General features: G+C 41.8%; 1 protein-coding gene across 2 annotated transcripts; it reads left to right on the top strand.

The window, feature by feature from the left end:
• Positions 1-5184: 5184 nt before the first annotated feature.
• gnptab (N-acetylglucosamine-1-phosphate transferase subunits alpha and beta) lies at positions 5185-26394 on the top strand. 2 transcript variants are annotated; one of them, XM_079655176.1, is made up of 21 exons: positions 5185-5489; positions 6700-6785; positions 7175-7294; positions 7780-7830; positions 8929-9131; positions 9665-9729; positions 9925-10059; positions 15577-15738; positions 15836-16015; positions 16190-16360; positions 16488-16611; positions 16693-16905; positions 17624-18696; positions 18781-18980; positions 21058-21277; positions 21377-21490; positions 21688-21773; positions 21874-21972; positions 22117-22284; positions 23466-23556; positions 24961-26394. In XM_079655176.1, the coding sequence occupies exons 1-21, from the start codon at positions 5328-5330 to the stop codon at positions 25030-25032; spliced, it is 3795 nt and encodes a 1264-aa protein (XP_079511302.1). In that variant the 5' UTR covers positions 5185-5327; the 3' UTR covers positions 25033-26394. The 2 variants fall into 2 exon arrangements, with proteins under 2 accessions (XP_079511302.1, XP_079511303.1); XM_079655177.1 differs by having other exon boundaries at positions 21688-21767.
• Positions 26395-26629: the final 235 nt, after the last annotated feature.

A 26629-nucleotide genomic window follows, 5' to 3' on the forward strand; every position in this document is an offset into this window, starting at 1 on the left:
GTCAGTGTTAGTAATCACCAACAATAAGGAAGTATTCACAGCTGTCAAAATGTACAGTAGCCTATTTACATCTAAAAGCAACCCAAACAATACTTTGATAAAAAAAAATGCACCTAAACTATCAAAAGTTTAAAATTATAATTATGTCAAATGTTTATATTATATATAAAATATTATATTCACATGATCAGTGATTTTACTACAATAATAATAATAAACTTAATTTGAATGGAATCAAACAGTCTAATTTGCCTTGTGAATAAGTTAACCCCACTGTATTTAGTTGACAAGCTATAATAGCTAACTTCATGTATCTATTCCCCTTTGACCCACTTTTTGCTACTTATATTTATTTGATACCCGGTATTAATAATCCAAACATTTATATATAATGATTTATACTGCTATTTCCTGCAGCACTTTTCATACATGAAGTACACTTTTCTGTGGTGTTACTTAATTAGGATTTTAAATGCATACATTTAACTTTAAATAGAGTATTTTTACTTGAATATATGATAAACTGTATTTCTTTGGTGGTGAAGGAGTGTGTGGAGGTGGTTTTTCACACTCTGAGAATATGTATAGCTTTTGGCTGGGTTCCAAAAGACAAGTTCACTTTGGGACACAGTGGTAATGTTAGCTGAGGAATAAAAAGCTGTCCAAGTTGTTACGGTTGTAGATCTCTCTGCAGTTAGCCAACATAGCTGTTCCAGGGTGCTACTCAGATTCAGACACAAAAATTGAAATAATTAATCTAAACTTCAGACTTACTGTGTGATTAGGAATATATATAATGTAGGCATAATATTGGCAGGAACAATAAATGTATCAAAAATACAATTCCACACAAAATGAAAAGCAGTTTCCAAAGAATCTTAGACTTAGAAAACACAATCCAAGTGCAGCCAGTTCAGTGCTTTTTTTGTTGATGCGGCTATAAAAGCTTGGCAGGGCCTGAGCTGGCAGCAACCTTAATAATAATGGATTGAAAAGGCCTTTTCTGTCTGGTTTTGTGGGACTAGTGACACAGTAAGAAAGAAGGCTTTTGCAGTCTGCCTGGTCTCAGAAAAGGAGAAAAATCATGTGATAGCACCTGATCAACTTCCACTACGTTTTTAAAGTTTCTTTTTCTCTTTGTCAATTTCAGGTGTAAACATTTCTGCTTTTCTGTTGTAAGAAAATAAATGCTTTTGTTAACACATAATAGACCATCTCTGAAGAACCAGCACCTTACTGTGGTAGAGAGGTTTGTGTGCCCTGATGAACCTGGGGGCTGTGTTGTCTGGAACCTTGTGTTCCTGGTAGGGTCTCCAATGGCAAATTGGTCTCAGGCAAGGGGCCAGACTAAGATTGGTTCACAAGACCTCATGAAAGAAAAAACAAGAAGTGAGGATACCCGGCCCGGAGGAAGCCCGGGGTCCCCTTCTGGAGCCAGGCCCAGAAGGGGGTCTCTATACTCACAAGTCCCCGGTTGGGTGCTTCGTTGTTGGAGTTTACCCCAGTGGACGAGAGGGTCGCCTCCCTACGCCTGCGGGTTATGGGGGGGGAAACTCTGACTGTTGTGTGTGCTTATGCACCCAACAGCAGTTCAGAGTATACGGCCTTCTTGGAGACCCTGGAAAGAGTCCTGTATGGGGCTCCTGAAGGGAACTCTTTAATCTTGCTGGGAGACTTCAACGCACATGTGGGCAATGATGGAGACACTTGGAGGGGCGTGATTGGGAGGAACGGCCCCCCTGATCTGAACCGGAGTGGTGGTTTGTTACTGGACTTCTGTGCTAGTCATGGATTGGCCATAAAAATAACATAAGCATGCTCATAAGTGTACGTGGTACCAGAGCATCCTAGGCAGAAGGTCTATGATCGATTTCGTTATTGTATCATCGGACCTGAGGCAGTATGTTTTGGACACTCGGGTAAAGAGAGGGGCGGAGTTGTCAACTGATCACCATGTGGTGGTGAGTTGGGTCGATTGGCGGGGGAAGCCTCTGGATAGACCTGGTAAGCCCAAACGTGTAGTTCGGGTGAACTGGGAACGTCTGGAGGAGGCCCAAGTTCAGGAGGCCTTCAACTCACACCTCCGGCGGAGCTTTTCGGGCATTCCTGTGGAGGTTGGGGACATTGAACCAGAGTGGTCGGTGTTCAAAGCCTCTATTGCAGAAGCCGCGGCGGGGAGCTGTGGTCTCAAGGTCCTAGGTGCCTCAAGGGGCGGTAACCCTCGAACATCCTGGTGGACACCGGTGGTCAGGGAAGCCGTCCGACTGAAGAAGGAGGCCTTCAGGGATTGGTTATCCCGGGGGACTCCCGAAGCAGTTGCAAGGTACCGACAGGCCCGAAGGGCAGCAGCCTCAGCCGTGGCCGAGGCAAAGCAGCGGGTGTGGGAGAAGTTCGGAGAAGACATGGAAAAGGACTTTCGGGCGGCACCAAAGTTGTTCTGGAAAACTGTCCGACACCTCAGGAGGGGGAAGCAGGGAACCATCCAAGCTGTGTACAGTAAGGATGGGACGTTGTTGACCTCAACTGATGGAGTGTTAGGACGTTGGAAGGAACACTTTGAGGAACTCCTGAACCCAACAACTCCACCCTCTATGTTAGAGGCAGAGCTGGAGTATGACGGGGGATCAACACCAATCTCCCGGGGGGAGGTCACTGCGGTCGTCAAACAAAGATGAGATCCGCCCAGAAATGCTGAAGGCTCTGAGTGTTGAGGGACTGTCATGGTTGACATGTCTCATCAATGTTGCGTGGAAGTTGGAAACAGTACCGAAGGAGTGGCAGACCGGGGTGGTGGTTCCCCTTTTTAAAAAGGGGGATCAGAGGGTGTGTGCCAATTACAGAGGCATCACACTACTCAGCCTCCCTGGGAGAGTTTACTCTAAGGTACTCGAAAGGAGGGTCAGGCCGATTGTTGAACCTCAGATTGAGGAGGAACAATGTGGATTCCGTCCTGGTCGTGGAACGACGGATCAGCTTTTTACTCTCGCAAGGATCCTGGAGGGGGCCTTGGAGTACGCTCATCCAGTCTACATGTGTTTTGTAGACTTGGAGAAGGTGTATGACCGGGTTCCCAGGGAGCTAATGTGGGAGGTGCTGCGGGAGTATGGGGTGAGGGGGTCTCTACTCAGGGCCATCCAATCTCTGTACTCCCAAAGTGAGAGCTGTTTCCGGGTCCTCGGTATTAAGTCAAACCCATTTCCGGTGAGGGTTGGCCTCCGCCAGGGCTGCGCTTTGTCACCAATCCTGTTTGTAATATACATGGATCGGATTTTGAGGCGTAGTCATGGGGGAGGGGGTCTGCGGTTCGGTGGACTAAGGATTGCACCACTGCTTTTTGCAGATGATGTGGTTCTAATGGCTTCATCGGTCTGCGACCTTCAGCACTCACTGGATCGGTTCGCAACCGAGTGTGAAGCGGCTGGGATGAGGATCAGCACCTCCAAATCTGAGGCCATGGTTCTCAGCAGGAAACCGATGGACTGTCCACTCCAAGTAGGGAATGAGTCCTTACCCCAAGTGAAGGAGTTCAAGTATCTCGGGGTCTTGTTCTCGAGTGAGGGAACAATGGAGCGTGAGATGGGCCGGAGAATCGGATTAGCGGGAGCGGTACTGCAGTCGCTTTACCGCACCGTTGTGACGAAAAGGGAGCTGAGCCAGAAGGCAAAGCTCTCTGTCTACCGGGCCATTTTCGTTCCTACCCTCACCTATGGTCATGAAGGATGGGTCATGACCGAAAAAACGAGATCGCGGATAAAAGCGGCCGTGATGGGTTTTCTCCGCAGGGGGACTGGTGTCTCCCTTAGGGATAAGGTGAGAAGTTCGGTCATCCGGGAGGGACTCAGAGTTGAACCGCTCCTCCTTCGCGTCGAAAGGAGCCAGTTGAGGTGGTTCGGGCACCTAGTTAGGATGCCACCTGGGCGCCTCCCTAGGGAGGTGTTCCAGGCACGTCCAGCTGGGAAGAGACCAAGGGGTAGACCTAGGACCAGGTGGAGGGATTATATCTCTTTGCTGGCCTGGGAGCGCCTTGGGATCCCCCACTCAGAGCTGGTTGATGTGGCCAGGGAAAAGAAAGTTTGGGGCTCTCTGTTGGAACTGCTACCCCCGCGACCCGACCACGGATAAGCGGGAGAAGATGGATGGATGGATGGATGGATAATAGACCATCTCAGTCTTCTGGCTCATTGCTTTGATACGGCCTATAACGTTTTATAGTTTTGTTTGCTGATAAACCCACTTCACACTATCTGTCCAGAAGCAAGGTCAACTAGACAATGTTTTTAATTATTCCTCATTAACATCCCTGCAAGGAGTTAAAATCCAAATTGACGTGGATTTATCATTTTGTCAACTGGTTCCAGAAGATTTAGTTTCTTTTCACTTTTATTTTACAAGATTCTAAGGAACGGGTAATTAAAAATTAATTTCTAAAAGTTATGCAAAGATTTGTATATTTCAAAAGGTGTGTGTATGTTGCAATATAGGCTCTAGTTTTAATAGCTTTCTTATTTTGAGAAAATAGGATTGGTATGTAACTAAAAAGGATGATTTTTAAGAAGTATAATTACATTGATTTGCTTGTATAAAGTAGCCTAAGTAAAACAAAAATATAGGCCAATACATTTGATAGGAAATGGACAATTCAGGATCAATGTAGTGAGCCAATGGCTCTTTGTGGCTATAGAAACCCTGGTGCAAATAGCATCTGCCAACTTTAATTCTATGTACCCCGTAAACATTCTTATGAATACATGTATGAATTGTGTCAGTGCTCGGAACTCCTGCACAATTTGTTAAGTATTATAAAAAAATATATAGGAATCATGCTTTTTGATATCAGAAATGCAAAAAAAAACAAAAAAAAAAATAAAAAGATTAAGCTACTTCGCTAACTTATGTAAACAACAGATAGCTAGCAGCTAAAGAGCTTTACACTTTTCTCAAGTTTTGGTAAAGGACAAAAGGGGTGAAATGAAATACAATATTTGACTAACATTCTTCAGGAGAACCAAAACACGACTTTTAATTTATGATAATGGGTCTCCATCGTTCTCTTTAAACCTTCATTATCTTCATGTCTGCTGGATGTTTAATCAGAAAGGGGTGGTTGACCCTGAAGGCACCATGAGCCCGGCTCCTCTCCAGCAGAGGGCGATGAGGAGAAGCAGCCGGGCCGCAGCAGCGTCCCCACCGCCGAAGAAAACTGAAATGTATCGTTGTCATGTGTCATGCAGTCTGGCTCATGGTCTGGCTGGTGGTCAGCTGACAAATGGGTCGCCTGTGATGTTTACTTTCTTTGTGTAGTGCGTGAAACCTGCCTTTTTGAATGAATGCAGCGGCATGCTTTGCCAAAGAGAACCATGGTAGTCGTCAATTCGGTGCTCAAGCTGTTGCAGCGGCAGACCTACACCTGCCTGTCCCATCGGTATGGGCTCTACCTCTGCTTTGGGGGGATAGTCCTCATGATAGTGTCCGCCTTTCAGTTTGGAGAGGTGAGCTTCTTCTATTTTCTTAACTCCAGTCACTCACTGGCAGTCAGTTTTGTTAAGATAACGCTATTTTCTTGACAGCTGTTACCTGATTTGGTTGTACTTACACAACGACGGACCAGATTCCATTAAAAAAACTCTGCTGTTTAAAGTTGTGTAGCTCGTTAGAAAAGCTACTTAGCTTTTTATCTTTCATTCACGGGTTTTGTGAATCTTTGAGGTGTTCATGCTACTTCGGCATGATTATAAATCACCCAATTTGTACGCATTCAGAGGAAAGTCTCACACGTCTTGAAACATTGATTCCTATGGTTTGCTTACTGACAGTTCACGACGTTGTATGTTAAATCATTTTTGTTAAGGATCATTTGAGAATATATAACACACATATTTTAAAGAATTTGTAATATGAGTATACGTTCTTGCTGTAGTGTGTCGTAGATATTTTAAACTCGTCAATACTGTAAAGATGTACAATGAGAGTAATCAATAATAAACTGGTGAAAGCAAGCAGCGTTGTCTTGTTGGTTATTTATTTGAAGCTTCGAATGGTACAGGTCTCACAGAGTATAGGATAGTCTGCTTAGAGTGTGCGCAATAGTCACAACATAGCAAAGCTTATACACAAGATAGGGCGGGCAGACAAAGTTTTGTGTAGCATGGCGGAACGCCTCAGAAATCTGCTTTCACACGGATGTCTCATATCGCTATTAGACACCTGTGTCCTTGAGCTATAGAAAGTATAACAGTTATCAGAACATGGAAGTTCAAACTGTGTGAAGAGGAGAATCAACATAGTCTGCCAAATCAGCCCTGTGGCCTTGAAGCGCTTGAGAATAATAACCCTCATTAGAGTATGCAGAGGAAACAGCAAATATGGAGAAATGGTACAGTAGTGTTAGACAATGCTTTTAGAAGCATTTGGTTTGAGCATATAAGGTAATATAAGAAATTGCCACTACAAGTGTGTTATATAGTCTTCAATTGAACTATTATTTAAATGTAAATATTAAGAAAGCCTTATAGTACATGGTGTCTACCTTCGCAGATAATGAGTCCGTCCGTTTTTTTTAGTGTGGTTTGGTGTGCCTTTGCTGTGTGATATTTGGGCGGAAGCAACATTAGCAACTGCTTATCCCTAGAGGGTTTTATCCATAGACTTGATAATACATATATCTAATGTATCATTTTGCGTCCCCTCCTCTCCATACAGGTGGTGGTCGAGTGGAGTCGGGACCAGTATCATGTGCTCTTTGACTCCTACAGAGACAATGTGGGTGGCAAATCGTTCCAAAGCAGGTGATTATACTAATTATTCATGCTCCTAAAGAGGGGTGTCTTGAACACATCAAAACAAAAGAAATGCATGAATTTCACAATTGTGTCACGCCTTCATTTAGAAGAATGCATAATGCAAACAGCTGGCTATAGTGCAAAGTCTTCTTTGTAGAGGAAGTCAAACTCTTAGCATATTAATAAATGTTGTATGAAAAAGTGTGTCCCCTTCCTGCAAAATCCTTCCTACTCAAGACTGTTTTTATCCTTCCCTTGAGAGAAATCTGAAAGAACAAGAGCGAGGAGTAACCATGCATGAGCAAATCTAGATCAGGCTCGCTGGGGAGGGAATCGGGGACAAGGCTTTGCAGTGTGAGGACTGTCTTGAGTGATATGAGTGTTTCTTTTTGCAGGCTCTGTCTGCCCATGCCTATTGATGTAGTTTACACATGGGTGAACGGTACAGACGTGGCTCTGCTGAAAGAACTGAAGACGGTCAAAGAGCAACTGGAGGAGGAACAAAGGGCACTGAGGTAAGCTGTGACTCCATTGTTTGTGCTAATGTAGCGTTTCAGTCAAGCTTGATGGTTAGTTAGAATAAATGTGGGTGTAACTCATGCCTTCAATCATATTTAAGCCATTTTTTTCCTGCAGAAAGTCTTGTCCTACAGCATATTGTGCAAAGAGACTCCAGTGCTTTTAGTTTAAACCTGAACACAGTCAGAATTAGCATGCAAGCTGAGCTGTAGCATTATCATTTTCACTCTGATTGGCTTGTTCAGACATTGCCCCAGAGGAAGAGAGGATCTGAGATCAAAGGTAAAAAAAACTCAGAGGAGAAAGTTGCGGTTTCATTAGTCTATAAACTTTTCTTCTTCTCTCAGCATGTTCAAATTGTGTAGTTATTCTTTGGTATTGACGTCTACAGACCTTTGTGAATGATACAATGCTGAAAATGTTGCTACTTCATGTTGTGTGGGATGAAAATGATATGAAGTCTCTGTTTCCTTGCACACAGGGAACGTTTGGGGAAAAATGCCAGTGAGACAACTGAAGTGCCAAAAGAGAGGTGAGACTGAAGATAGTGTGTGTCCTAAAGTTAGAGGGGTTAAATGCTCTATCCTAGTTTGTCATATTGCATTGTAATTTTGATTTATATAGACTTAATTGTGAGTATTTCTCTTTTATAATGCAATACAGTATAACAGCAACACAAACTATATCCTCCAGAAACGTGCGTAAATTATTGAACTTAATGAAGGTAGGATTTATTCCAGGACTGTTCCTACATAATCTATGTTGATGAAATATCTGATGTTGGTTTACTCTGACTAAATCCCCAACCCAACATTTCCATAAGAAATTCATACTCATTGAATCACACAATTCCCCCCATATAAGGCATCGGATATAAAAGGGATGGCCACCACTTTCTAAAAGGTACACAATCTATATTGTCTTGTTGTACATCTTTTTCACTTTTTTAGGTACAACTATACAGCATAATGTAATCTTCTCTTTACAACCTATGAACATTTATTATTTTAGATGTCATTTTCCAGTTGCAACACGAATGACAAATGACCATTATGGGCACAATGGAACAGCATCTTTTAGAATTTGATGTTGAAACAGGAAGTTTGGGGGCGGGCTTTTAAACCACCAGAAAGTGTAAACTGGTGGAATATCAGCTATTTGATGGGGACAAAAGAGGGCCAGCATCGTTAATAATGAAGATTTATTGTCATGCAGCATTCTTCTAAGATATCTAAGTGGAAGATTCTTACTTACATTTTGCCAGGACTTAACTTTGTTAATAATGTTAATCTTTAAGCTGAACCACAATGGAGATACAAGTCAAAGATAGGGATTTCCTGTGTTCACCATCAACGAGTTAACAAGGGGCCCTATCTCTCTCATCTTCTCCGTATTCTCTTTTGTCAAAATGATAACCCCAGTGAGTTAAAACCGCAGACACAGAGAGGGGCTCGATGCAACATTTCCACAAAGGAAGCTGTTTGCTGAACGTGTGAACTTGACTAATTTCACACGTATGCAGTTTGAACATTTATTGGTGCAAAACCACAGAGTCAGAGGAGGGGGTCGTCTGAGTGAAAGCACTGATTAAAGATGCATGACATAAAGTATGATGTCTTTGTGTGTTTAGTGTAAAGCCAGAATGCCTGCTGTCCCACTGCATCATAGCGCCAATGCTGGCCCTGGACCCCGCTCTGCCTGCCAACATCACTCTCAAAGAGCTGCCGTCGCTCTCTCCCTCCTTCTCCACTGCCAAAGAGCTGCTGCTGATGAACACACCCTTCAATCCGTCCACCACCGTGTCTGTGGCTGTCTTCCATTCGCAGGCCGACGGTAAAAACACACAAACAAATTCAGAAGCAAATGTTTAGAATAAGTACACTATGCAAAAATAAGGGTAAAATCTGGTAGGTAAATACTCCATACATTTTTCTCCAGGGAAAACCATAAAACCACAGAGTGACGTAATAGCTGAAACGAGCAAGCAGATTATCATTGAGATATGAAAATGTATGCAAAATATGTTATTTGCAGTGTGGTTAATGGGTAACATGAGAATGCTGCAGCGGTGGGGAGAGAAATCTATATTATAAGTTACAGCAGCAGCTTCAAAGATCAATAGAGGGGAACGTGTGAACTCAGACATAAACGTCTGTAAATATTCTCATGGCTGGCCTTTTATATATAATACACAATCTGCTGCTTAGTATTGAACCCTGTTAGTAATGTTTAACTGTGTTAATGATCTAAAAGGTCTGATATTAAGAACATAACTTAAAAAAAACTTTTTTTTTAAATCTTAAGAGGGGCATAAGATTTCTTGTCTTATGTAAATGAAGATTTTAATATGTTCATTTTTTTTTCAGCTGATAAAGCCTACAAAGATGTATCTAAAGAAGTCCAGAAATTCTCCGTGTCCAGATGTTACCTGGTGAGTTCATCACCGTTATATTTACTGTGAAATGCATATTTAAATTGTATCAAGGGGGTAAGGTCCCCCCTTATGTGCAGAACTACCTTTATAGATAAGGGTCCTCCCTTATGTCCAGAACTACCTTTTATAGATAAGAGTAAGATCCCGGAACTAAAGAAATAAATACAACTGTCTTTGTTGTGTGTTTTGCAGACAACAGATAAAGAGGCTCCTGGTCTGATCCGCATGCAGTCTCTGGCGTACTTGAGCGGCTTCCCAGCAACCTTTAAGGAAACGGAGCAGCTGAGAGTCAAACTGCCCTCTGTCATCACCACTAAAATCAATCAGGTAAAACACTTATTGCTTACATTTAATACTTACTAACTTGTCAGCTGATTTGATTATTATATTAACCTGATTTAGTTGGAACACCTGACACATTCAAATAACCTCGTAGCCTTCTAAATGTGGCCCATCCTTTTATACTCAAGCCACCTTTTATGATAGGTATTTTAATGATACATGTTGTAAAACACAGCAGAAGGGATTCTGAACACTACTTCTTTGTTTCTTAACATCACCATTGTCTATTTGGGAAAGTTGTACATTTTTCTTCTTCTAAGACATTTCTTAGGTTTTTTCTTGTTGAAATATTAACAAATTAAAGATCACATTTATTGTGTTTTCCTCCGAAATTCAAGCTGAGGAAGAACATTTAAAAAATCCACTTTTGTGAGATGTCTGTTTAAATGGATATTTCAGTTTCAACAGCAGGTGGCATTGTTGCACACTTGATGGATGTACAGTGCACATGCATTACTTTTATCTTTCTTTTAAGAAATATATTACTCATTTGATGCAGAGAATGTGCACTATTTGTAAAAGGCGTTTTTTAAGTTTGTGGTAAAAAACAAGTTTAACATAACTGGACTTTGCCACCAGATGTCACTCACACAGTGTCTTATGACAGAGCTGAAGGTTTTTGTGCAAGCACATAATAAGATATTCTTGTACATCTCAGCGGCAGCATCATTTAGGAAAGTGTTAAAGACAAATGTCAAATTCTCCTTGGAGAGGAGGTTGCACTGTCATGCTAAATATGGGCTTTTTCTATTTTAAACGGTTACGTTGGGATGTGGATAAAGAGCCTCTGTTTAGCTCGGCGGCTTGTGTATCTAATAATTTTCTCTAATAAGAAGTCTGCTTTATATTTTGAGAGGGAGGAATGCCAGTAACGAGCTTGGATTACTCTGAAATAATCAAAGAAAACAAAACAGTGCATGTGACCCTGTCACAGCAGCAGACAGTCAGGACGGCCGTGAGTCAACTGTTCGTCCCGTCTTCCATTAATACACTCACATGGCTGATAAGAATGAATTGACCGATTAGATAACATATTTTGTAACTGCCTTTGTAGTTTCTAAATGTAAAACAGAATACCTATACAACATATTTTCACTCAGTGGACTCATGAAAAGCCCTTAAAATTAATTGCACTAAGCTAAAAAAACTGAAATAATGTGTTTTAGAGGTGAAATAATCAATTTTAAAAGTAATTTGTTCTCGCTTCTCAAATGGGAATATTTTTCCATTTAAAAAAAGAATAACAGTCATCAGCAATATCTAATAAAATTATTATTAGCAAAATTATCAAATTCTAAAGGTCCACAGCTTATTGATATACTGCTTAATTCATCTTTTGTAATCTTAAAACGGATATAATTAAATACAATTTTAAATCAAATAAAATCAACACATTTTTTTTTTTTTTTTTGTATGTTTTTTTTGTTTTTTAAATGGACCTAATGGCATTTAATAAAAAAATTCCAACAAGAACCTGCAGATACCTTTTATCTGCAATTAATATACAATAATGCACTGTACATAATAATACTCTAGTAATGCTGATGGTAGTCAACCATATACAACTGTTTGTTGGAACAAAGGAGCAGCTCAGGGGAGTCAGACTCACTGTGTCTTCATATGTGATGATATGTAGGTTAACAGTGTTTAACCTACATATCGTCACCACACCCAGTTGTCCCTTTACTGCAGCATTTGTCTCCAGGTTTGTCGGTTGCAATGCAGCCTGGTGGGTCGTGTGATAATACCCAGCGGCATTCGGGCTGTAACCTTAGCTGGCGGTGCGGGGGTTAACATTAGAACAACTGTTTGGAGTGGCGCGGCGCCAGCCAGCACACCGAAAGGTCACAAGGACTTTACTGACCTTCTTCTGCTGCGGCCAGCATTACCTGTTTGGAGTCCAGTTGTCATGTTTTATAATGGCAATAGGTTACGTGAAGGCAGTGTGGTACAGAGTAGAGACGATGCTAGTTCATGTGAAGCCAAACAAACTCCGGGATGGAAAGTTTGTGTTTGTTTTAAGGCTGGAAGGATTCTAGGTACACTGGCCACCCCACAATACACAGTTTGGGTTTCAAAGTGTCTCCTGGTGACGCCAGGCTGATTCTCTGAAAGAGGGATGATGTGCATGGTGTGGATGGAGAGGTTCAGCAGTGAGGGACGGCCGTTATTTATAGCCGGTGTTAGATCGAGTGCCATGGTGATGAAAGCTGCCCCACAACCCCGATCATCCGCCCGAGTGTTTGTGTACGCGCCTGCCGTGCTGATGTGTTTGCATTAGCGTGTATTTGTATGTGTTTACTGTTGTCCACACGGGGTCTCATCTCCACCGTGAAGCAACATCCTAAGGTCTTTTTTCTCATACAAATTTAAAGAGTTGATGAATAGCGTCTTGAGATAAGCTATGTTTTTTTAAGCGCTATATAAACATTGACTGATGAAAATGGGCTAAAATAATATTTGGATTAGGAGTAAAACTAAGAATTACAGACCAAGTATTAAGAATAAAATGCAAAGTTTAAAAATATTTGAAAAGGTTTTAAAATGCTAAAGTGTTCTTGAAGGTGGGCAATGCATATTTTAAGTGTAGGGAAAACTCTATTGAAACATTTATATGCATGCTTAAGTGCAAAAATGCAGGCTATTTACACTCTGTATAGACATCTCAAAAGCTGGAATCACTGACTTTCTAGAATATTTATTTATATTCAAGGCATTGGATAATCAACTTGGAACAACCAAAGTTTACACGTCATGTCATTACATTGACAATATTTGGTACATTATGCAAAGACCTATATATTTTTGCTTCAGTTCCCTCTATCTGTCACCTTTGTAATGTTGGGACTGGTCGTGGCTTCTCCACCCGACACGTGATGCAGGATGATGTGCTTCAGCTCAGATTTAGCATCTCAACCCACCTGCTAAAAAGATCACTCACTACGACGTTAATTAGTTTTACCCTAAACTAATTACATTCTCAGCAGTGATCAGTTTATAATATTGCAAGAGTAAGCCTCACACAGGACATGTTAATTAACAAAAAAAAGTATTCTAAACATGTTTTGGGTCATATAAAAATGGCTCTGAGGCCGTATCTTGAGCCTTGATTTAGAACAATTAATGTGAGAACATGCTAATCACAATTATTTTTCTTTTTATTTCAGTTTCAGTTAGGTTCTACAAACATATTCACTCTTTTTTTCAATAGTCAAATAGTTTCCATTTTCATTTAGCTGTATCTACAGAGCCAAAATCCTTTCTTTTGGTTAATTCATCAGTCTAGAAAAAAGTAAATCCACCAAAATGATTTCAGTTGTAATATTCATTCTGACCAATTTGGTAATAACGTGTCGTGTGTATAAAAAAATAGCCTACACTTGCAGGCAGGCAGGCATGTGCCAGTGTTAGGCCAACACACACCTCCTCTTTGCGTGCGTGTGTTAGAGCATTATCAGGACTATAAAGACGGCTATAATAAAGACAGCAATGTGATCCGCGTCTGGCTGCTCCCCACCGGGTTCATAAGACACAGCTAATCCTCCTCACCTAAAAACAGGAGCAGAGAAAAACAAAAGAGTCGAGTTCATGTCAGACTTTTGGATTCGGTGTTTGATGATGGAGTGAGACGGGGTGAGTCTTTTTCCTGGGAAGATTAGAGTTTAACAGGCGAGACAAATAGTTTGAAATGGGCCGTGCCGGGGGGTTTCTCCCCCGGCACTCTCCCTCACATGTGTCATTCGATGCCTCACATAACTCTCCTAAAATCAACCCCATTCGACCCCCATGGATGAGATGACATCACAGAATTTTCCAATCTCACCTCTACACACACACACACACACACACACACACACACACACACACACACACACACACACACACACACACACACACACACACACACACACACACACACACACACACACACACACACACACACACACACACACACACACACACACACACAGACGCTTGTTGTTCTGTGCCGCCACACAATCTTAATAGTTGCTTTGATTTTATGATTTTACCTCTGTAAGTGCAGGGTCAAAGGTCAACCGTCAATCTTGTAGTTTTCATTCCCAGACTTCTAGTAAACATTCCCGCCTCCATGAGTGGTCATAATCATGGCTGCACTGTGGCTAAACTATTTGTGCATGGGGTGATTTGTCACTTAAAGGTAGGGTAGGTAATTCACAAGTCCTGTTTCTCGCTTGAGGCCAGGAAAAGGCTAGTCACTGTGACCTTTTTACCTGTGCTTGACTATGGTGATTTGTCACTTAAAGGTAGGGTAGGTAATTCACTTCAGAAACACTTTTTGTTATATTCCATGGAATGCTCTTAACATCTCGATAGCAATGAATAAATTGAATGCTTTGACAAGAAATACATACAAATATTTCATCTTTGGAAGCCGTGGCGCTGTAAAAAGCAAGTCCAATTATCTGCCTCGGCCCGCGGCAGATAACTGGATGGCCTACCTGCCTGTCAGCCTTCCATCTCGTGCACAAACTTATCTCGTGCCCTCATTGGTCATGTGCGCGTTAGTGTGTGTTGGAGGAGGGGCTCTGTAAGGAAGTCTGAAGGAAGGGGCAGATTGTTTTTGGTTGTATACTTTCAAATTCTAGCGCACTCGAGCTGGTTTCTCCATTCTTACATACCTACCCTACCTTTTAAATGGCGATCCTGTGATTTAACATAGAAACCTCATCTCTAAGAACTTGGCTTTGGAATTTTTTAACCAATATCAAGGAAGTCTGTTACAAACTCAGTCTAGATTATTATTTTGAAGTTCTCGTTTGTCAGAGGAGTGTCTTTGCTGAAACATAAGAGTGTGTTATTCTTCTGTATTGTAAACTGATAATGGGTCTAAGAATCTACAGCCATGCTGGCAGCCCTTTAACTGTACCTTGGTCCTTGAGCTAAATGCTAACATGCTCACAATGACAATGCAGAAATGTTGATGTTTTGCTAAAGTTACTTTAGCTAGAGTAAAGTTGATGGGAAGGGCATTATTTGTTGTGATTATCTGGTCAATTACAAATCTAATTGGTAAAATTATTTTGCATAATGATGGCAGAATATAAAATATCTGAGGATTTTTTTATTTGATTTGATTTATTTTGAATGTGTGAAACAATAATACAAAAATGTAACATGAGAATTATTATACAATACAAAATTAATCGGTGTCAAATTGATCTACAAAAATATTAATGATTCTAAATTACCAGGGTATGTATAAAAAATAATCGACTCAATTACACATCCGAAAAGTGGTGGGAAGAAGTTTACACTTATTTAATCCCACCCCTTCTCGCAAAAACGAAATGATCACCAAAGTATGACTCCTTCTCTGGGTACAATAAGTGTTAGTAAAAACGTCCAGTACCGGTATTCAAAAGGATCTTGAAAGATACTAAGTATTAAATCCAATATCAAACACTGGAGTACTTTATCAAGCTTTTAACACCTTACTGTTTTTGTTTATGCGTCCATTAGTTCGAGTTGTACTCTGAGGCCAGCATCGCCCTGCTCCACCTGAAAACCCCACAGGATTTCACTGATCTGACCCAGCAGGCTAAAAAGAACCTGACCCTGGATGGTATAGAGTTAACCATCAGCCCTGGCTACCTGTTCTGGGACCTCACTGCCATCTCACAGGTACGACTGCTCCTCTCTAACACCCTGATAGCTGTTCATCATGAGCAGTATTGTCCCCTGAGATACAGGCAAAGGATTCATTGTTTTTCCTCCTCAGTCCAAACAGGATGAAGATGTTTCTGCCAGCCGGTTTGAGGACAACGAGGAGCTCCGCTATTCACTGCGCTCTGTGGAGAAACACGCCCCCTGGGTGCGACACATCTTCATCGTCACTAACGGGCAGATTCCCTCCTGGCTCAATCTGGATAGCCTCAGAGTTACAGTTGTCACACATCAGGTACAATTTAAGCCCCAGATTCTCCCACCCTGACCCTTAAACAGGAACGGGTGGTCAGCTTAACCCTTTGTAACGTATTAAAAACCAAATAGAAGTCTACCAAAACAATTACAGATATGTCATTTTGAAAAAATAACTAACTAAAATATAAATGTTTTATTCTTTGACATCCAGGATATCTTCCAGAACCACAGCCACCTTCCCACTTTCAGCTCTCCTGCCATAGAGACACACATCCACCGCATCCCAGGGCTCTCCCAGAAGTTCATTTACCTTAATGATGATGTGATGTTTGGCAAAGACGTCTGGCCGGACGACTTCTACAGCCACTCGAAAGGACAAAAGGTATGAATTTAACAAAACAAAGGGCTCGTCTGTTCATTTAGAAATATATGTTTGTACTTTTTTGTGCAAGTCATGTTGCTTTTCTCTCAACTGGCCTCTAATAATTTCTTTCCTCCCCTCCCTGCAGGTGTATCTCACTTGGCCTGTCCCCAACTGTGCTGAGGGCTGCCCAGGATCTTGGATCAAAGATGGCTACTGCGACAAAGCCTGCAACAACTCTGCCTGTGACTGGGATGGAGGAGACTGCCTCGGTAAAGACATCAACTCTCACTGTTTTAATAAGCTTACATCTTTTATTCATGTCTAATATGTTGTGCCTTTTTATCGGACAGGTGCAGCAGGGAGCAGCCGGTTTGCGGCCGGGATCGGTGGGGGGGCGGGTGGAGCTGGTGGACAGGTGTGGCAGTTTGCAGGAGGTCTCGGAGGTCTTGGGGGGACGTCATACTGCAATCAAGGCTGTGCCAACTCCTGGCTCGCAGACAAGTTCTGTGACCAGGCCTGCAACGTTCTCTCCTGTGGGTTCGATGTGGGGGACTGTGGCCAAGGTGAGTTTACACGGGGCATTTATACAGTGCTTTTCTAGTGTTTTGATCCCTCAAAATGCCTTCATAATCCAAAATATGTTTATATTTTCCAGACATAGTTTCTTTACAACAATAACTTAATGTGTCTGGTGATATTCTAAATGTTCTTGTTGTTGACAAATCCCTCCAACAAGTGTTGGATGCTAATCCAAAGCCTACTAAAGCTAATTCCTATGTGCTTTAGACCTACTGTGTTGTCCATAAATACATTAAAAACACATTCATTAGAAACAAAGTTAAAGTGGGTGACATTTTCCTTAATGACAATGAACATGGACACTCAAAGTCAACTGTAGTTACAATATGAATAATAACTACTAAACTAATAACAGTAACTCCTTTGAAAATATGAATGTCTTCAGTGGAAACAATGGGCTTTGGGCTGAGTGTATATATGCCGTTAATAACTGTGCAATATATACCCGGCTGCTAAATCCTCAGAACTGTTACTGGATGTGTATTTTGTAAATTGTGTAACTTTTTTAAAGTATAATTTTGTTATCTTTAATACTTTTTTATGCATGCTTCTTAGGTAACATTAAGCTTTCTTTGGCTCTTTTCTGCTGTAACAATGTAAATGTCCCCTCTGTGGGACTAATAAAGGTATTCTAATTCAGGCTATTTTTAGTTGGCCTATTTCAAAAATCTAGCCTTTAACATGTATTAATTTCTGATGTAGAGCACTTTGGCGAGCTGCGTCATGTGACCCTGCTGAGGAATCAGAGCTTGTACACCCTCCCTGTCGGTGAGACCAGGCCGTACTTCAGCTTTGACCGACTGGCCCGCAGAGTCTCCGAGGCCCACGCCAGCGACAACCCGGCGCTTCGCCACACCTCCGTCGCCAACAAGTGGAAGACCATTCACCTGCTGCTCTACCCGGGTCACAACGCCACCCAGATCCAGTACAATCTCACTCTCCAGAAGGACGATGACACAGAGTTCGTAATGAGCTTCAGTGTAGCCGTGGACACCCGCGAGGCACCTCAGGTCAACGTGTCCACAGCTGCGAGCAAAGATGCCGACAAAGATCCGAAGCCGACCCCAACACCGGAGCCTCCCGTCCCGTTCTTAGATATTCCCGAGGACAAACAGGGTCCTAAGATCCTGAAAAGGCAGCCTGGTGAACTTCAGGCTGCAATACAAGTGCCTTCACTGAATGAGTCACTTCTACCTTCAGATATACAGAGGGAGCTGCAGAAGCTGGACGAGAAGCTCCTGATCGGGGACATGACTATGAAGGGTTATAACTTTACAAAGGCTGAACTTCTAAAATCCTACATGACTGAAAAGAAGCAAGTCATTGATTCACAACCCCATAATGAGGGAGCAGCCAAGCTCCAGAGAAAGCCTTATAAAGACTTGGAGGGAGAGCATTCAGAAGGAAAACCACCCGTGGAAGATAAAGCAGGAAATATCATGCAGGAAAATCCAAACCCAAACGAAGAAATGATAAGGAAAGATGTGGCTATGCCGGTAAAACCGGTCACTCCTCTAATCATAGTCGATATTGATGATAAGCAGGAAAAAGACTTTGAAAATCCCAAACATTACAATCTGAATGCTGCGATCGAGAGGCCCAAGACTTCCAAACTGCTGAGCAGAATTTCCAAACCCAAGAGCACGGAGAGTCAGAGAGAGCCTGGGAACGCTGCAGGTGGAGCTCCAGTGGGGAGGAGACTCCAGCACTACATCCACGCAGACAGAGGCTTCCTGCCCTGGGAGAGGAGGAAGTACTTCCAGAAATTGCTGGAGGTAAACATGGCCGACAACTTCCACTTTTCTAATTAATCATTTTATATTTCTTCAAACATGAATCTCTCTGTTTTGACTCCACAGGAAGAGGAGCGTCTGCAGAGAGAATTGTCGTATGAGGCCGACGGAGGTGCCGCTGGCCGCCGGCTGCAGGACACTTTTGCCAACTCGCTGCGCTACGTCAACAAGCTGCTCAACGGCCAGTTCGGATTCACCTCCCGCAAAGTCCCCGCCCACATGCCTCACATGATCGACCGTCTCATCATGCAGGAGCTGCAGGACACGTGAGTGTGACGGACCTTTGTTTTTAAAGGTCACCTATTATGCAAAATCCTCTTTTTCATGTCTTTTATACATAAACACTAACCCTCTGTGTAAAGAAATTCTGAAAGTTTCAGGAAAAAAGATTCTCTCTTTTTGTCCTGATCCATTTATATAAAAGCCTGTCTGAAATGAGCTGATCAGATTTTGGCCACTTTATGATTTCATAACGATTTTTTTGGCTTGTGTGACCATTAGCCAATAACCAACCAAGGTAACCCCCCCCCACCTTATCACCTGGATCTCTTCCTAGAGCACCATTAGGCGCTTTCACACCGCAGTACTTTTCCCACAAAGTTTCATCAGAACTTAGTTCATGAGAACTCTTTAGTTCTCATGAACTAAGTACAGATCGCGTTCACACCGGAATAAATCCCTGAGGGAGGATTAGGCAAATGAAGCCGCTGTCATCACTTCTTCTTTTTCTGCTTTAGGTTTATTGGCAGGCCGCAAACAACTTCACGGCGTACACTGCCACCCGAAGTCCCCGGCCGGAAGTCCCCGGAGTTGGGGACTGGATTCAGTAGAAGCTGCTGGGACTCCCAGCAGCTTCTACTGAAGCCTTCCGAGTAAATCGCCAGAACGCCTCCACCGCTCCCATGTTTTTTCTTTTTTGTTCCCATAAGTTAGTCTCTCTGCGTTTGTGCGCTGGGCTAATGCTAATGCTAATAATGCTAATGCGAGGATAATAAAATCCTTCACAAAACTTTTTGGGAGTTTTACGGGGCGTGGTTTGCATTCCACCAAGCCAATCAGACATAGGAACCTTTTTCTCCCACGAAAGTCCATGCTCTCTAGCAGGGACGGAAAAGGGGGTAAAAAGGTTCTCATGAACTAATTTTAGTTCCGGAGTTTTTTGGTGTGAACGTGACATTTCCAAACTATATCGGAACTAAAGTGGGAAAAGTACAACGGTGTGAAAGCGCCTAATGTGTTATTTTTCACCAAATATCTCTCATGCGGCTTTCACACCAGCGCTTTTCCCTTTCTAGCTCCGAGCTAGAGTTTTTTCTGGTTCAGCTCCGGTTTCCCTTTTCTGCTCCCGCTCTGTTCACACCGCCCAGAGCCCGACTGGTGCAGCCGCTGCTGCGTCATGACGTCACCGTTTACATCGCTGATTTGCTCCCCAACGGCGCTCACAACAACAACAACAACAACAACAACAACAACAACAACAACAACGAGGGACTGCGTCGGGTCGATGATCGTGTTGCTTTTAATCACACGAAGACAGATTAAATAAAATAACGACTCCTCCAAGCTTATACTTTTCTCCAGAGCGCCGTGGTTCATTGTTTATTAATGCGTTTCAGCTGTATTTACCGACCGCTGCAGTGCTGGCTGCTCTTCCACGGGAGTTTATTCTTCCGTTAGCTCCGGGTTAGCTAATACTTTAGAGCGGCCTCTAAAGTATTCACTGTCTGACTTTCACACAAGCAGCTGATACATATCCACAATTCCCTTTAAGTATGTGTGTCAGTCTGAATTGACGCTGTTTGGCATCACAACGCTCTTATTAAAGTGTCTCTGGTATAAAATGGGTGATGTTAGCATAGCAACCAAAGGTTGCTATCCTATCCTATATTCTACAGGCACATTTTACCGGCGTATCTTTCATTATGATTCTACTTGTGATAGTCGGAAACGACAACCTGTGCAGCCCATGTATTGATTCCATCCAATAGCTGCTATAATACAAAACAAAACGTCTGCCTGCTCTCCACAATGATCAATAACAGTGAACGGATGGTCAAAGTAAGGTGCAAATAAACAGAATCACACGAAGCCTGGTTAGTGTTGCCTGACTTTATAAAGTGTGTTTCTTTTTATAAGTGTGTGGTTGCCTTCTAGTCACTTTGCTCACCATATCCATACAAATAAACTGTAATTATTCATGTTTGTTTATTTATTTTTAATGAGGCAATATTGTTTCAATTAATTATTCTACATTTTACCAGAATATTTAACATTAACTTTTTTTGTTTTAGTCTCAGTTGGATGATAACCCTGTCTGAAAAGGTAACATACATTTTTCTTCAGATTCCCGGAGGAGTTTGCCAAGACCTCAGGCCATAGCGTTCGTCACTCAGAGGACATGCAGTTCGCCTTTTCCTACTTCTACTTCCTGATGAGTGCTCAGCAGCAGCTCAACGTGTCTGATGTGTTTGACGAAATAGACACCGACCACTCCGGCGTGCTGTCCGACCGAGAGATTCGAACTCTGGCCACGAGGATCCACGAGCTGCCCCTCAGCCTGCAGGTCCGTCCTGCCTTTGACTTATCTTCTCTCTTTCACATTAAACTGTTTGCAGGAATTCTTGTATTTTTGAAGTGTGTAATGTTTCCTTGTTGTATTTAGGACCTGACAGGCCTGGAGCAGATGCTGATAAACTGCTCTAAGACTCTCCCCACTAACCTGACCCAGCTCCACCTGGTAAACCCCACTCAGGAGGCCTACTATGATCCCACCATGGTGAGCCACTACGGAAGGCAACTGCTTGGAAAAAACTGTTTTATAGCATGTTTCCTAACACTTAAACCCATTAAATGTGCACTTCTTGTAGTGTTACACGATATACGGAAAATATGTGCTATGTTATAATGTTGATAGATACAAATTTATAACATTTGACTCTGTTGTCTGACTGATGTTTTTTTTTTAATCCCTAGCCTTCCGTCACCAAAGGCCTCGTCCTGCACTGCAAGCCCATCACAGAACGCATCCACAAAGCCTTCAGAGACCAAAATAAGTACAGGTGTCATCTTTAAGCACCTTTTTTTCACAATGAATACAATTCAGATATTCTCCTTGCTTAGCCTCACTCCTACTGCTGCTAACGTGTTCTGTGTCGACAGGTTTGAGATCATGGGGGAGGAGGAGATTGCTTTCAAGATGGTGCGGACTAATGTGTCCCATGTTGTCGGCCAGTTAGATGACATTAGGAAGAATCCAAGGTGGGAAACACTCTAGATTATTTTTCCTTAAAAGTAGTACAAAACATAAATACATTAATTCATTTTTCTCTCTTAAGCAACCACAATTCACCTTTCGGTTGGCTGTTGAGCTGTTTTAACAGTATTTTCATTAATCCCAAACAGGAAGTTCATCTGTCTGAACGATAACATCGACCACAGCCATAAGGACGCTTCCACGGTGAAAGCTGTGCTGAGAGACTTCTATGAGTCCATGTTCCCACTGCCGTCCCAGTTTGAACTGCCCAGAGAGTACCGCAACAGATTCCTGCATATGGACGAGCTCCAGGACTGGTAGGAGATAAAGTTTAGAGAAAATATTGATCAATTGTACATCTACGGAATGTGTGGTTTAGAGGGGAAAGCCTTTGCAAATATTAGATGAATAACTATGTCATTTTAAAACAGTTATGTTTATCACACCATGGATTTACTTTTAATTTAACATCATCAGGTTCAAATTGAAATGTGTCTTCTACTTGGCTTTTTTGACTAATCAATTAATAGTCCATAACCTTGCATAACTTACTAATATTACTAAATATGGCTTTTGTTTGACAGGTCCATCTCAATAAATTAGAATATCGTGGAAAAGTAAATTAATTTCAGTAATTCAATTTAAAATGAAACTTGTATAATATATACATTTATTACACACAAAGTACATTTTTTCCAGCGTTTATTTGTTTTAATCTTGATGATTACGGCTCACAGCTAATGAAAACCCAAAATTCAGTATCTAAGAACATTTGAATATTACATAGAAAGTTTAATACAGAAATGTAATTCAAATAAACAATAGACAACTACAAACAACATAATAGAGCTTGAGAAGGAAAAGGTTATTTGTTTTTATATTAAATTTGATCTAGTTTTTATTCTATTTAAACATAAACATTTCAATGCTATTTTCAATATTATTGTTATTGTCCTATTTTAGTTCATAAGTGTAGATGAGTAGAGGTTCATTTTACTGTACAGTATTACTATAAGACGATACACACAGCCTGTAATTTATCAAGCTCTTTTTTCCCTAACAGCCTCAGTTAAGAATTTGGTGCTGTCACCAGGTTGGAGCGGGGGGAGGGGGGGGGAAGAATCCTTCAGAGGGGTTTTTGTCAGGGACCCTGCTCCTGTGCCTAGGGGGCTTCAGCTTCAGAATGCCAGTCTCACATTGAAGCTTTAAAATTAGAACGGGCTGCCTCAGATCAGCCGCTAACTGTAAGATACTTGCAAGATCATCACACAGCTGACTCCCCCGCCTCCCCTTCTCTCTTTGAGTTAGTAAAGTAACTGGCAGATGGCGTTTGGTGATGTCACCTTGTCACCCTGTTGCCCTGCTGCCCCCTGCATACTTCAAGAGTCCTTCCTGTTGTATCACAGCACAGCTAGCCCTTAATATAGGCTACAGACATTTTATTTCAGCATCTGTACCAGCAGCTAACCAAAACTAACTGAATTGTGTGTTTTGCCAGGCGAGTGTATCGAGACAAGCTGAAGTTCTGGACTCACTGTGTCCTTGTGACGCTCGTCGTCTTCACCATCATGTCCTTCTTTGCCGAACAGGTCGGTGTCCCCACCTCGTACCACACACAGTTTGTATACACATTCTGATATGCAGACATTCGCTCACACCGATCCCTTTCCATGATTCACGCTTGAGCTATGATTCAGACCTTCACTACCGAAGTTCCACTCGGAGAAGCATCCGTCTCAGGTGTCGTGTTAGTATGAGCGGCTGAGCCAGGACCTGACTTCACAGAAAGGAAAGACGGCAAGCAGTCTTTGTTGACTTGGATCAGACAGTATTGTATTTACTTTAACCTTTGTTGCCAGATAAGCTGGAAGAACATTCAAAGGACGTTATAGCAATGAATTTATAACCTGGATTCTGTGCTTGGGCATCTCTTCTGTCAAATTAATCCAGTTTGGCATTTGAAAGGCATTCAATCAAATGTCAGGAAATGTTTAGCTAATACTATTCCACACAGGTTGGACATAGCGTTGTTCTGAGGCGCTTCCCTTAATCCAAAGGTTTCCAGTTTCTCCTCAGCGAACATAAAGAAAGGTTATTAAGTGCAGTGACCTTTGGAGAATATTCCCTACAGCAACCCTTGGGACTTGTGTTCTCAGATAGGAGCACACACACACACACACACACACACACACACACACACACACACACACACACACACACACACACACACACACACACACACACACACACACACACACACAAAAACACATACATTTATAGATAAAAACACAAAAAGAGGAGGTACAAATAAAATACACATTTTAAAGGTAGGGTAGGTAATTTACTTCAGAAACACTTTTTGTTATATTCCATGGAATGCTCTTAACATCCCGATAGAAATGAATACATTAAATGCTTTGACAATAAATACATTAAAAAAAATTCATCTGTGGAAGCCGTGGTGTTGTAAAAAGCACGACCAATCATTTTAGCCTGGCTAAAGTAACTGGATGGCCTACCTGCCTGTCAACCTTCCATCTGTCCACAAACTTATCTTGTGCCCTCATTGGTCATGTGCACGTTCGTGTCGTGTGTGTTGGAGGAGGGGCTCTGTAAGGAAGTCTGAAGGAAGTGGCAGATTTTTTTCGGCCTCGTAATTTCCAATTCTAGCGCACTCGAGCTGCACTTCTACATTCTTACCTACCCTACCTTTAAGTAGAAAATAAAAATACACCAAAATAATAATGATTTACATAGATCTAACATAGAAGTATCATATATTTATACATGCAAAATATACGGAATATACACATTTGCAGTAAACATACATAAATCCGCGCTGCTAGCTCTACAGTAGCTCCATATTGAATGGACGTATAGGAGAGTGGTCAACTCCCTGCCAGTCATCCTCTTGCTAACAGACAGTTTTGATGTCTCCCTAGTTGCATGTTGTTTCTCATTATGTAATTTCCTCCGCTCCCCCCTCCCTGCAGCTGATTCTTCTAAAGCGGAAGCTGTTCCCGAGACGCAGAGTGAACAAGGACAGCAACCCTGAGCGGGTGTGAGAGCGAGGAAGACTTCCCTCTCCTCTTCTTTCTGCACTTCAACCACCTCCACCCTTTCTCTCCTGCTCAGTGGAGAGGATTCGGACCGGGTGGAAACAGGAGTCTGAAATCCCGCCTGCTTGTGTTGCATCAGCACGGACAGAGGATAGAGACTCGTGTGAGATTGTGATGAAACATTTTTTCATAAGATGATGGAAGGGGCTGTCCGGTAAAAGGAGTCACAGCCAGAAAGAAGAAGCGTACAATTCTTCTTTTCCTCCACTGGGGGGCATTTGAGACTTTTGTAAAACACAAACACAAACAAACACAGAACACTCCCTCCACACTGCACCCCCCTCCTCATGTCCTGCCCTCACCACCCTGTGATTCATGTGCTGTTAAAGTGTGAAGCATTTGACAGCAGCTGGTCAGGGCTCTGTGTGTGTGTGTCTGTGGGTGTGTATGCAGGTGTGTATGCAGCAAGCACGTTCTACCACAATATCCACAAACTTCTGTGTTTCAAACTCACACTGATTAATGTCACTATTTTCCTAATTGATTGCTCATTTGAGTCACTTTTTCAAGGCAATATGCCAAACATGTTCTTCTTAAATATGAATTTTTATCATCGAATGTTTCTTTATAATCAGGTTTTCCATCATTGTTCAAACAAAAATAGACATCTGAAGTCATCTTGGCTGCCGAGAAATCATGAGGGGCATTTTTCCCTTTCTTTTTTTTTAAAGACAAAACAATAAATAGAATAAAGAAATTGTCGCCTGATGAAAAGCTTGGTACTTGCAGCTCTGGATATGTTTGGCTTTTAGCGCTATGGCTTCATTTAAAAATAAAAAAAAATGAAGGAAAAGGTATATAGAAGGGGAATCAAATAATTGTGTCGGTAAAAAATATGAAAACTTGAAGTGCCTTTGTTCATTCCTGCTTGTTGAACGTTTTTGTTTCTTTCCTGTTGTTTTTTAAATGTTTCACACCCTAATCTAAGGATTTATAATGAGAATGAATGGGATAATATGGTTTAAAATGTGGTACAAATGTAAATGATTGTTGGAGCAACATGTTCGTGGTGCTACAGCGTTCATAGCCACCTGTGTGTGTGTCTCTGTGGGACTCAACAGGCTCGCTACTGTCTGAAATTCAGACCCCTCAGCATGTTGTGTAACTTATTTTGATTGTATTATTGTGACAGTGAGCCGGTGACTGATGCATCTGATGTTAAATAAAGCAGAATGTAAACATAGCCTCAGACAATGCACGTGCCATAACGGTCACGTGTATTATCTCTGATGTCAGCAGCAGTGAACTACATATCTGGAAAATCAGCTCAGTGACTCATCTGATTGAAATAAAATGTGGTTTCAGTTATCCTGGTGTTTTTGTCATTTGTTCAAGTGCACTTTGATGTACTTAATTTTTTTATATTTTGTGCTACTTCATTATGACTTATTGGCTTAGATACTTTAAAAAAAAAAAGAAAGTTATTTGATACTCAAACAGGTAAAAATATCCAAACTTTCTCAAAAACAAGACATACAGCTCTGTCACATACAGTTCCAGTTACTTAGGAACATCAATGCTTTCAGCTAAATGCTAACGCCAA

Source organism: Notothenia rossii, assembly GCF_949606895.1.
Source record: "Notothenia rossii genome assembly, chromosome: 10".
Classification (NCBI taxonomy): domain Eukaryota; kingdom Metazoa; phylum Chordata; class Actinopteri; order Perciformes; family Nototheniidae; genus Notothenia; species Notothenia rossii.

Excerpts from the sequence above, each read along its gene's own strand:
- gnptab (XM_079655176.1), top strand. The coding sequence starts at position 5,328 with ATGCAGCGGCATGCTTTGCCAAAGAGAACCATGGTAGTCGTCAATTCG. Across the intron at positions 16,612-16,692 it reads GGATGGAGGAGACTGCCTCG|GTGCAGCAGGGAGCAGCCGG; the intron begins GTAAAGACATCA and ends TTTATCGGACAG. Across the intron at positions 22,285-23,465 it reads ATGGACGAGCTCCAGGACTG|GCGAGTGTATCGAGACAAGC; the intron begins GTAGGAGATAAA and ends GTGTTTTGCCAG.